The sequence below is a fragment of the Siniperca chuatsi genome, linkage group LG11 (assembly GCF_020085105.1).
Source record: "Siniperca chuatsi isolate FFG_IHB_CAS linkage group LG11, ASM2008510v1, whole genome shotgun sequence".
NCBI classification, from domain to species: Eukaryota; Metazoa; Chordata; class Actinopteri; order Centrarchiformes; family Sinipercidae; genus Siniperca; species Siniperca chuatsi.
This window is the reverse complement of record NC_058052.1, coordinates 5,414,963-5,427,510: the sequence shown is the minus strand read 5'-3', so window position 1 is coordinate 5,427,510 and position 12,548 is coordinate 5,414,963. Positions and strand designations below refer to the sequence as shown.

At 40.9% G+C, this 12,548-nt stretch overlaps 2 protein-coding genes across 7 annotated transcripts in view; one reads left to right on the top strand and one right to left on the bottom strand.

The window, feature by feature from the left end:
• Positions 1 to 4,761, top strand: part of smap1 (small ArfGAP 1) — a 136,809-nt gene extending 132,048 nt beyond the window's left edge. For all 6 annotated transcript variants that reach the window (XM_044214003.1, XM_044214002.1, XM_044213999.1 and 3 more), the window contains one exon: positions 2,015 to 4,761. In XM_044214003.1, the coding sequence (XP_044069938.1) occupies positions 2,015 to 2,161 (147 nt within the window). In that variant the 3' untranslated portion in view covers positions 2,162 to 4,761. The remainder of the gene's footprint in view (positions 1 to 2,014) is intronic.
• Positions 4,107 to 12,548, bottom strand: part of b3gat2 (beta-1,3-glucuronyltransferase 2 (glucuronosyltransferase S)) — a 65,025-nt gene continuing 56,583 nt past the window's right edge. The window contains exon 4 of the mRNA XM_044214004.1: positions 4,107 to 6,863. Within this exon, the coding sequence (XP_044069939.1) occupies positions 6,777 to 6,863 (87 nt within the window). The 3' untranslated portion in view covers positions 4,107 to 6,776. The remainder of the gene's footprint in view (positions 6,864 to 12,548) is intronic.

Sequence of the window (12,548 nt, the reverse complement as noted above, 5' to 3'; positions counted from 1 at the left end):
AGGCACACACCTGTCTATCTAAGACCTTACAGCTCACAGTGCATGTCAGAGCAAATGAGAATCATGAGGTCGAAGGAACTGCCCAAGGAGCGCAGAGACAGAATTGTGGCAAGGCACGGATCTGGCCAAGGTTACAAAAGAATTTCTGCAGCACTCAAGTTTCCTAAGAGCTCAGTGGCCTCCATAATCCTTAAATGGACGAAGTTTAGGACGACCAGAACTCTTCCTAGACCTAGCCGTCCAGCCAAATCAAGCAATCGTGGGAGAAGAGCCTTGGTGAGAGAGGTAAAGAAGAACCCAAAGATCACTGTGGCTGAGCTCCAGAGATGCAGTAGGGAGATGGGAGAAAGTTCCAGAAAGTCAACTATCCCTGCAGCCCTCCACCAGTCGGGGCTTTATGGCAGAGTGGCCCGACGGAAGCCTCTCCTCAGTGCAAGACATATGAAAGCCCGCATAGAGTTTGCCAAAAAACACATGAAGGACTCCCAGACTATGAGAAATAATATCTTCTGGTCTGATGAGACCAAGAACTTTTTGGCGTTAATTCTAAGCGGAGAAAACCAGGCACTGCTCATCACCTGCCCAATACAATCCCAACAGTGAAACATGGTGGTGGCAGCATCATGCTATGGGGGTGTTTTTCAGCTGCAGGGACAGGATGACTGGTTGCAATTGAAGGAAAGATGAATGTGGCCAAGTACAGAGAGATCCTGGAAGAAAACCTCTTCCAGAGTGCTCAGGACCTCAGATTGGGCCGAAGGTTCACCTTCCAACAAGACAATGACCCTAAGCACACAGCTAAAATAACAAAGGAGTGGCTTCGGAACAACTCTGTGACCATTCTTGACTAGCCCAGCCAGAGCCCTGACCAAAACCCAAATGAGCATCTCTGGAGAGACCTGAAAATGGCTGTCCACCAACGTTCACCATCCAACCTGACGGAACTGGAAAGGATCTGCAAGGAAGAATGGCAGAGGATCCCCAAATCCAGGTGTGGAAAAACTTGTTGCATCATTCCCAAGAAGACTCATGGCTGTACTAGCTCAAATGGGTGCTTCTACTAAATACTGAGCAAAGGGTCTGAATACTTATGCCCATGTGATATTTCAGTTTTTCTTTTTTAATAAATTTGCAAAAATTTCTACATTTCAGGGTTTTTTTTTTGTCAAGATGGGGTGCTGAGTGTACATTAATGTGAAATAAAATGAACTTTTTTGATTTTAGCAAATGGCTGCAATGAAACAAAGAGAAAAATTTAAAGGGGTCTGAATACTTTCCGTACCCACTGTACATTACAATGCTGGATCAATACTGGGAGGCCTGTCAACACACGTGTCTAAGAGCTTCCCCGTCATAAATCCGTTACCTGCTGCTGAAACACACTGCTTATATCCAGTCCTTATCATATAGTGTGTGTGTCTGTGTGTGTGTGGTTGCACTCAGCACCGAAAATTTTGTCAGCATCTTAACAACAGGAGAGGTTAATGAGAGATCATAAATCACCACTGTGACACACATACATGCATGCGTCACTGCCTTTGAACAGTCAAAGTGGGAGGTGGACGACAAGGTGTGTGTGTGTGTGTGTGTGTGTGTGCATACTGTGCAGGAAGACGTAATGGAATGGTGAGTTGATGAACGAGCGCTTGGTTGCACGTATGTCTGGGCTTGGCTGACACACATGCGTAACAACACACACACACACTCACCCACAGCTCTCAGATGACCAGATAAGTGAGTAGCGCTGCACCAAAGCACATTCATAATAGATAAGACAGGATGGAAGGAGGAGGACGAGCAGGGGAGCAGAGGAGGTGGAGGGGGCAGGGGTGAAGAGTTGGGAGGTGAACGGGGAGTGGTGGGAGGGGGAGAGGGCAGGGAGCAGGGGAAGCCAGAAGCCTTCAAGAACAGAGGCGAAGGTAAAAAGCGAGGGATGGGGGAATAGCTGTCTATTTTTGCTCTGATGAATTCTAACACTGACTTCCCTCCTCTCTCCCTTCCTTTCCTCACTCAGATGACCCAGCAGATGTCAGGCATGGCCATAAGTGGTGGAGGGCCAGTGCAAGCCACTTTTAGCCAGACAGGGGCCCCCGTGACTGGTTGGCCCGCGGCTCCACCGGCGGCTTCCGGGCAGACCCTCAGCACTCAGCTGTGGAAGTGACGAGAAGGGGGTCCAGAGGATGAGTGGGGGAAAACGGAGAGTGGTGATATGGCAACAGAATGGCCAAATTTGCTCCTGACCCACCCATCTCCTCACAACTCCGAATAAAGAACGCACAGCGGGGGTAGTTTGACTGCCCTTAACACCCCTCCCAAACCCTACACACCCTCACCATGGTTTTAAAAAGCCAAGATGACATCACACTGAATAGAGTGGGGAAAAAAAGAAAGACTGGCAGCTGTTGTTTCCTGTCTTTATTTCAACTGTCCTCTTACTTTTTGATTTCTTTTTGTTGTTGTTGTCTGAAGAAAGAGACAAAACAGCAGAATCAACAGAAAAGAAAGCTGCTGGACCAATAACTCCAAGTGTCTATTCTAGTAATATAATATCATTACCAAAATGGATAGTTAGTGAATAGTCTTTTAATACCTACAGTAGATATGGCTATCTTGTGGTTGGTCTATGCTACCCTGTCCTCTTCCCTCTCTCTGCTGTGTATATTGTAACCCTCCCCCCCATCTCTCCTCTCCCTCCCCCTCTCTATAGGACGAGCAGAGCCTCGTAGCAGATAATAGTCTGAACAGTACTGTATTTATGTGAATAAGATGTGAACCTTCCACATTGTTAGAGCCATAGAAGAAAGGCTGAAGCTTCAACTCTCAATGACTTTGTTTGGTTTGAGTTATCTTCATCACGTGACACTCCATGGGGGGGGGGAAGATCTATAGATGAGGTTCTCCAGTTTACTTTAAAGTATCCTAAATGGGGTTTGACTGACATGGGTTTAAAGCTGCTTATACAATAGATGTTATTTTACTCCACTCGTGGTTACGTTTTTTCCCTCAGCAGCCGGTGTACCACTCATCAGCTCTACAGTAAAGATTATACACACCAGTGGTTCCTAACCTTGGGGGTTGGGTTAGAAGATTTCTTGTTTTTTATTGTATTTTTTTCTGAATCTTTGCTTTTTTATTGTGAAATACTGGAGAGTCTTCCTAGGACTCTAAAAACTATTCAACTTAAACAATCGTTATTATAATATAAGTTATTCAACTAAGGACTGTCAGTAACGGATTCTCCAATTAAAGGAATAGTTCCACATTTTGGGTAATACCCTTCTTCGCTTTCCTGCTAAAGAGATTAGAGTAGATAAGAAGAAGAAGATGTCTGCTAAGTATTGTGATAGGTGTCGAATAGCCTAGCTTAGCATAAAAACTGGAAGCAGGGGGAACAGCTATCCTGGTTCTGTCCAAAGTTTATAATTCTGCCCACCAGCACCTCTAATTAAAAAGTTATATCTTACTTGTTCAATTCATACACAAAAAGAAATGTAAAAAAATCCATTTGTAGTTTTAGGGAGTTATGTATAAACTTTTTTGGAACCACTGATAATATACACAACACTGGCTGTTTGGCCAGTTATCCAGTATCACTACTTTTATCAGCAGATGAATTTATCAGTCCAACCCTGTTTCTCATACTGCTAGCAAGTTAAAAGCACCCTAAAACTCCAAATGTCAAGAATTCCCTTAAAGTCTCAGTAATTGCTGGGCGGCCCATGGGTCCTCTGGGTGTCTTTGGTAGCCACTCTGTGGTGTTTTGAAGTGTTTTAAAACCAAACGAACTGGGATTAGTAGAAACTGGGCTCCGACCCAGTTAAGACATTCCTTGTTGTTGAAATGAGCAGTTTCCCCCAAGGCAAATTAAAGCACTACTGGAATCACAGCTGTTTGTCTTTACTGCACTTTAAATAGCAGAGCAGGTACTGTATCTCTCGTGTGTTGTGGTTTCGTTCCTCAGATTGTTGTAAGGGAACTGCAGAGATACGTGAACTGTCAGTTCCCTTACAACTGCAGGGTAGGATTTCCACAATCTTTTTCTTTTTTTTAACTGGACCAATGTGACACCCAAAATATTGCTCCCGTCATATATGATGCTATAACCATATGTTCTGCCATCTTTATTGTGGTGTTTTGTTGTGTGCAGTACAAGAGAAGCACAGTTAATCTGATGCAAATAAACCTGGATGACCAATCAGAGGGCTAGACTGGCAGGACGAAGAACAGGAGTGGACAGTGCTTGCAAAAGGGGACTTGTATGAAAACGCTGGATGAGTCCCATCACCACTGTCCAGTCCTTGTTTATTAGGAGTAAGAACAGAGGAGCAAGAGTAGAAATGTACAAACATACATACACACACACACATATATGCACGCAAAGTTACGATCACACTGCCGAGCTGCAGACATGAATCTGCAGATTCGTGTCTGTATACACAGGCTCCCCCTGCCATGCAATAACTGTAGCACTCTTACACACTTGGTTTGTGTGAACGACACATAAACATATTCAATAAATCTAATGTCCTCCAGGTTTATTTCCAATGTGTTTACATTTTCTGGTGCCTAGTACAGAGGAAAAAAAGAGTTTCCATGCATTAAAAAAATATCCAGGAATTTTTCTGTGTTCACCTTTGTCCAATGACCCTTTTAACTGTAAAAGTACTGTTTTATCTTATTGGAATTTTATTAGTTTGCTCCTTTTTTCTGTTCCAAGTTTTACAAGAGGGTCATTTGAAATAAAGGCTGTTGGATCCTGGATTTAATCCTGTTTTTATTCCCTGTGTTTACATCATACACCAACACAATCCTCTCTAAACTTCAGTGATCAGGACAATACTGCCAAGTTAAATACACTAAAGAAAATGGTTCACATTTGAGCTGTGAAACTAGCGGCCAGTCTGATATCCCGTCTACTCAATTCATTCCTTTTTTTTCCTCCGCTGGCAGGCCCGTTTACTTGTGAGAGATTTCTTTGTTGTTGGCACACAGACTACATTATTGATGGCAGCTTGTCTGGAGAGATGTTACTTCACCTGGGCAGTTTTCCAACCTGATCACATTCTTCACTTACACAGAGAATGAGAGGACAGTAAAGGTTGTTCCAGTTCATTACATATGATCAGTTCAGGGTGTTGTAAAAGAGAATTACATAGCATTTATGCATCAATAAATCATTACCACATTAACTTTGAGATATCAATGTGACTAATTTAGACAAAAAAGACCAGAGCTGGGAAATCTAGCTGCTGCTGTCTGCCTCTGATTGGTTCTTTACAGCTATGAGCCACCATGAAGACATGAAGAGGGTGCTGTTCTTCCAGAGCAAACTGACCTAAAACTTTTGGCAGATGATAAAAGGAGTGAAAAGCAGATCCAAAAAAAGTTCCCTTCCAACATTTTAATTTGCTCAGTGAAGAGAGATGTGTAGGGTAGGGTTGCCAACTTTCTGAAACACATTAATTTGCGATAGTTTCTGCTCACTCACCAGACTTATCCTACAGTTAGTTTCCTGTTGATGTACAAAGGCATTCACGTAGTGAATCCGCTTATTTTAGATGTTCAAGAGTAAATTCAGCATGGGTGATTGCCAGTGAAACAACGACAGGGAAGTTAAGGGACGAAGGAGAACGAGAGCGCCGACAGCAACTGTTCCTACACGCCTACCCCAGCGTCTATGTTTGGGTAGTGGAACATAACGTGACATACAGACTCGCCTTCTTTCTTAAAGTGAGATGAGAAAAACTGCCAATTTCGTGTGCGTGAAGTACATAGTTGGAGTTCAGATGTGGTTAGCCTAGCATAGCGTAAACACTGGATACAGAGGGAAACAGCTAGCTTGGCTCTCTCTAAAGTCCAAAAATACATCTACCAACACCTTTAAAGCTAATTAACACATTGTATCTAGTTTGTTTAAATGTTAACAACAGTTGTAATGTAAAAATCACAATTTGTGATTTTAAAGGGGAGTTACGTGTTGGAGATATTTCTTGGTGAACAGCAGTTTATCTGTCTATCCAATACTTAGTCATAGCATGTCTGGCTCACTGCGCACCTAGCTGTTGTTCCCAAAGAAATAGTTAGCCTACGTAACCTCCCTAAAACCACAAATTGTCAGTTTAACATTTCTGCTTATGTACAGGTTAAATGAATGAGATAAAACGTGTGCTGGTAGGCATATTCTTGAACTTTAGAGAGAGGGCCAGGCTAGCTGTTTCCAGCCTTTATGCTAAGCTAGTTTTATGCTAACACCATCCTGAAACCAGCTTTTTACTGCAAAGACATTGTAAAGAAAACAAATAAGCATTTGCCGTTAAAGAAACAGCATCACAATAACACTGTCATAAGATACAGGCAGTTATCTGAACCACGAGCCTTGTTTGTATGTTAATTATATCACGGTTTTACAGTTAATTTCACCATGATGTATTAATGATTCAAAATTACGTTAATGATTTTCATGGCACTTTTCAATTCAGCAACATGATTTTTTTAAAACGTTTTTTTTTACATCAGCAAGCTGTAGATGGAAGAAATGAACAGTCCAAGTCATCTCAGTTTGTAAAACGAACATATTCAGTGCTGTCCAGTTCTCACACAGCACGTTTGACAGACAGCCAGAAGTCATGCAGCTCCTCAGAGTCTGTGTCTGTTGTGAAAAGATTGTATTAACCCGATAAGGAGAGAAAGCAGGGTGCTGTCTTTAGTCCCAGCCGAGAGATGATGGCCAGCCACAGTCAGCTTCTGGTTTTGGATCCGCTGCTCAGCTCTTCCTCTCACACCTCGATGACCACAGTGTCTTTCCGATGTTTGGGCTCATTTGCAAGGTGTGGTTTCTCTGTGCGAGTGTGCCAAACCAGCACCTGAAAGAGAGAAGAAGAAGAATGAAAAAGTCTGCTGACAGTGTAAACGCTGGACACTAAATAAAGAATGAACAGGCTGTTATGCTTGGATAAATACAGCACAGATGCAGGTGGATGGCAGAGCTTTACTGATACCATGTAAGACCAAAGACTTAAGTTGATTAAAGCTGCTGACACCTGGTATTTTGTGCCTAAGAATTCTTTTGTGTGTCAGTGTAGAAAAATGTGAAAAAGCTGTGGAGGTTTTTGAACACTAGTAGCCAGGCCCAGTTCTACGAGGGTGCAAACGCATGGATTGCACCCTCAGTTGAAATATGAATAATAAATAATGTAATAATTAACAAATAACAATAATGTAATAATTAACAAATAACAATAATGTAATAAAAAACATTTGTAATGAAACTTATTAAACTTACTAATTAAATAACATATGTGCATTAGTCGTATGCACATCACTGTCATAATAACCCTACATCGTGGCTGGAGTAATGCTTACTCTGCACTTTGACCTAATCGCTCAAGAGTGGACTAAGAGGCTGTATTCTCTTACTACTGTTTACAATTTTTTCCTGGTTAGTGGGGATGCATAGCCTCTAAAACCAACATGAAAAAGTAGTAATGTTCTCTGAGAGAACATCCACATCCATGATAATGTTGTTTTGTTGTCACATCGTAGAAAAGGTTTCAGTCGTAGTCATCTGGAAGTCATTCTCAATTGATTCACAATTGCTCCGGATGGGAGCCGAAACGTCTTGATTCTGAAAACAGTGGGTACCTCCACTGGGTACCTTTAATTGCTGAGATCTAGGAATGAGGCTAAAAAAAAGGTGAAAAGGACAAGCAGTCAGATGTTAAACAAACCCCAAGGTTAGCCAGACTTATTTGGAGAAGAAAACGAAGGTGAACAGTAAAATGATTACCCAAACTGTCTGTTGCAAATGTCTCCACAGTTTACAGGCCAACTTCCTGGTTCACCTTTGACCTACCATAGTTAAGTACACACAGTTTACCTGTGTACCTGGCTAAAGTGTTTACTTCCTTACAACCTGTCTGATCGTCTGACTTTTTGTATTTTTTTGTCTCATTGGCCTTTGTTGTAGCATTTTGTGTTTCCAGTAGAGGTCTTCACAGAAGCCAGGTTTTGGACTTAATCAGAAACAGACCCACTGAAGACCTACTTAAACCCAACATGCATAAAAATGTTCAAAATGAAAGAGATCTGATCCGAAACAGACCCAAGGACAGTCAGACCCAATACGAATAGACCAGAGAATAATCAGAACCAACCTGAGAATGCGGCCTACGTGAACCAGCCCCAATAGAGAGAACACGAACACTAGTAGCAGCATGATGTGAAGAGTAGAAATCTATGTAATTTTACCTGCACTTCACAGATCACACTCTCCTGTGATGGTAATTACATGTGATCAGAGCTGATAAGGAGTCCGTTAAGATTCACTTGGGTAGTCAGATTGACACTTCAGTGCAGATTTTACAGATTGACACCCCTGAAGCTAAATATGGGAGGAACCTCCATTACATCAGCGGTGACTGGCTACATGTTAGTTTAAAGCTAGTGGGTAGTTGTATTTCCCTCGTTGGAAAGACTTTTTGAAGTAAAGGCTTCATTCCTTGATGATGCTCTGATGAAATATCTGTCAAATGAAAGACACTGCTGTAGTCTTTGAAACAGAGATTGCATTGTATCCTCCTGCTGTTGAATTTAATGCTCACCAGTCTGCCAGGAGGGATTCCACACACAGAAGACACATCCTGAAATGGATCAAATCAAAAGCAGCATGCACCTCACTGCAGTTGTTTGTCTTGTGTTTGCAACCAATTTCACAGCAATATAATGGTGAGAAAACACTGCAATGGATGCAGAGAGTGATATTTTCCTGGAGAGAGGCACACATTTCATTCCTCAGAGATTCAAGTTATTTGGATTAAGAATTTTTAATTTATTTTTTTGTCAATAGCTAATGAGCTTATAATTCACGTGTGTGACATTTCTGTGTCCAAAGCAACACACACACACACACACACTCACAGAGGCATGATTTATTGCTGGCTGTGAACACTGGCGTTTCTCAGCTTCTTCAGGTGGAACATGTCACTTCCTGCACACTGTGCTGCTAATTGGCCTGCTTTGCATATCTAACGAGGTTAATGTAGCAGCCACTAAAGCATCACTCCAGAGCTGTGGGGAAAACAGTACTGAAAGACTCACAAGAGTCTCTTTCTCCCAGTTTGCTCTGCATTTTCCTCATTCATCATATCCAATTTTTCTCTTACGCCTTTGCTCTTGTTTTTTACCTCTCAGTCCTCTCTCAGTTCTCTTCCTCCCTGAGGCAACTTGGACACAAAAAGCTTTACCAGGTTAGAGCGTTTTGTTTTTTTTTTGTTTTTTTTTGCCCTAATAGCATAAGGAGAGAACAGGCCTGTTTCTCCCCATCAGGAGGAGGAATTTGTGGAGAAGCAGTGGAAGGACGATTGTGTAGCAACAGTTTCCAGTTTTACCTCGAAATGACATAAATCTTGGATGATTGCACTTAAATTCCAGTTTATTGCAACTTGGGTCTTAATTTTGTAGCTTTGCCCATCATTTCTATCAGTCATGAAAACATTGTATTCACTATATATACAATATAGTCTGATAATCAGACTGAATTTAATGAATTTTTAAGGCATTTAAAAAAGGCTGATAACAATATATTGGCCACATTTTTAAAACATAAACACAACATAAATAAGATTTTTGGAAAGAATCCCTTAAATTTGATTATTAGAGAATAGTGACCAATATATGTACTTTTACAGTTGTCAGTGCTCTCTGGTTTCTTGGTTTTCTCCTCAAAAAGAGTTTGCTAACCTGGGTGTTTGTTTAAAACCACTCGTGTTTCTGGCCCTGTCTTCCTAAAGAGTGTTCGAGATCTCAGTAATTAACTTGGTGAGTACAATTTTATTATTCCCATTTTTTATTCAAAATTCAAACTACCATTCAAACTTGGGGAAAAATAAAATATTCATGTTAAATATATCATATTGTCGCTTTGATCAAACTCGCCAAATGTTCTCTTTGCTAACGCAAGATTGAGGAAACTAGCGCGTGCCGTCAAAACAATTACACCACTAGGTCCATTAGTAGCTGTTCTGGAGCTTTCGATTTTATATCACACAATCTTCCTCAGCAGATGGAAATTTGAACATCCTCAATTCCATGACAATTGGGCAAACTCCATTTTTCTGAGCACTTTAAGGACTTGAGACTCTTTTTGTCAACTGCTGTTTCCAAGGTCCAAAGAATAAAATTTCAATCTCGAGAACCGAGTTTTAATAAACCAGAATGATCCCTTAATGGGACAGTGAGAAAAAAATGCATCAAATCCATTTGTAAATGCACTCAGGATGCTTTGAGGATCAGATCACCCAAACTAGATCTAGTGGTGGTCAGAGATGCATTTAACCACATTAATAAAATAACAATTAAGTTTAGCAGAAAATCTGAGAGCCAATGCAAATTAAATATAGTATAGTCTTTCAGTCCATGGCAGCAGATATCCGTGTCCATTTTCTCTCCTCTGTGTCGTTCTGTCTGTCTTCTTTTTTTAACTCCACCTTCAATCAATTCATCTACCTATTCCTTTTTCTCTACACCGGCTTTTACTCTCCCTCCTCTCTTCTCTATCTCCTTTTCCTCCGGTGCTATCATCTGTCTCCATCTGTACCCGCCTTCCCCCTCTTCTCTTGTCCTGTCACTGCTGTCTGTTGCCATTACACTCCTGCTCTAACTACATTACAGCTCCTGTCAGTCGTCTCCAGATACTGACCCGGCCATCAGATGAGCATTTCTGCCCTTCATTGTCAAGGTCTGGATTCAGGCTCTGTCATCTGATCCTAGATACCTTCCTCAAAGTGGACAAAGTGGAGTCTGGAGTTAGGGTGTGTCACCGCTGCCGGAAAGGCATCAATATCAAATAATTTCATTCACAACTGTTCAGACCATATATATAACTAAAGCTTGAGAGTTATTCCAGGTTCAGAGTACACGATAACAGCCCAACCCGACAGACGTAGGGCGTCGGGAACGAAAATGGGCGTCGGGCACAACAATTGATCATTTAATCCCGTTTAGTGTATCATAGCGAACGACAACTGACGCTGCATCTGGGATGCCTCACGACGTCCGACGACAAAATCCACAACGTGTTCCAAAAGTTGACCAATAGGACTACAGAGCGCTCTACTGTGCACAACTGTAAACAATAGTAAGCGAAAGAGAAATGATGTTGGTGCTGCGAGGTGGAACCGTGAAACATGTTACGGTCACAGTCCGTTTTTCTTTCTTTTTTAGGCTTCTCCGAACACTAGCCAGCCAGTATCATACACACCGCCATTGTTCATTAACATTCTTGTTCCCGGAAGTCGGTCCCTACCTCCTTCCCTTCCTACCTCTATGATTGTTCGGGGACCAACGTATAGTCTGTCGTGCCTCTGATAACTTATAAGTAATGATGACAATGACAATGTTATTCCTATCTTATCATGTATTCTCAATGAAACGTCACCTTGGTTTTAGAGGAGAAGTTAGAGGGGTTTTCTTGGGTTAATTCCTGGAAGGTCTGAGTCTGTTTAGTAAATCTTGTAACAGCAGACACATAAAAGGTTTAATTCACTCTCAAAATAGACTCATCCCTTTAGGAAAATCCTTTTCGATTTCATCTTCGATGGTTTCGAAGAAAGCTTGATTGATTCCCCAAAAATACTATATTCCTAACAAGATTAAGTCCACTTTAAAGCAATGGATCCACATTTTGGGAAACACATCATTAATGTTCTTGTCGAGAAGATTGATACCACTCTCATATATTCATTCAATATGAAGCTTACCTTAACATAAAGACTGGAAACAGGGGGAAACAGCTAGCCAGTGTTACATCTCATTTGTTTAATCTGTTCAAAAACAAAAGTTTAAAAAACAACAAGCTGCAGTATTATGGGGGGTTATCTGCTGGACTAAGTTCCTATAAAACCGTAAGTTGTCATTTTAACATTACTATTTGTGTATGGATTAAACAAATGAGATGTCAAATTATCATAATTAGTGAGCTTTAGAGATATTGTTTGGTGGATTTTGAACTTTGGACAGAGCCAGGCTAGCTGGTTCCCCTGTGTCCAGTCTTTATGTTAAGGTAAGCTTTATATTGAATGAATATATGAGAGTGGTATCAGTCTTCTCGACAAGAAAATTAATGATGTATTTCTCAAAATGTGGATCCATTGCTTTAAAGTGGACTTAATCTTGATAAGATTATTATTAGATAATGTCACCTGGCTCCAGCAACATATTTACCGTACAGACTCTTAACTCTGGCCAAGAAAGCAAATGGCACTTTTCCAAAAATGTTAAACTATTCCTTTAAGATTCTTCAGGATAGATATCCTTGCAACTCCCATTTAGCAAAATGTACTGACTTGTCTGATATTTGTGTATTTTGCTTCATTTAAAGAGAAACTGATACTCATCATGTTTAATGAAAGCAGCACTGTGAAGGTTTTTTGTGTAAGCCACTTTATTAAAAGTGACTACTACTTTTTAATTTTAACTTGTGATATATGTCCTATAAAAATGCAAAAAGAAATAATTTCAACTGAACTATTGTTATTTTTGTTGCAAAATTC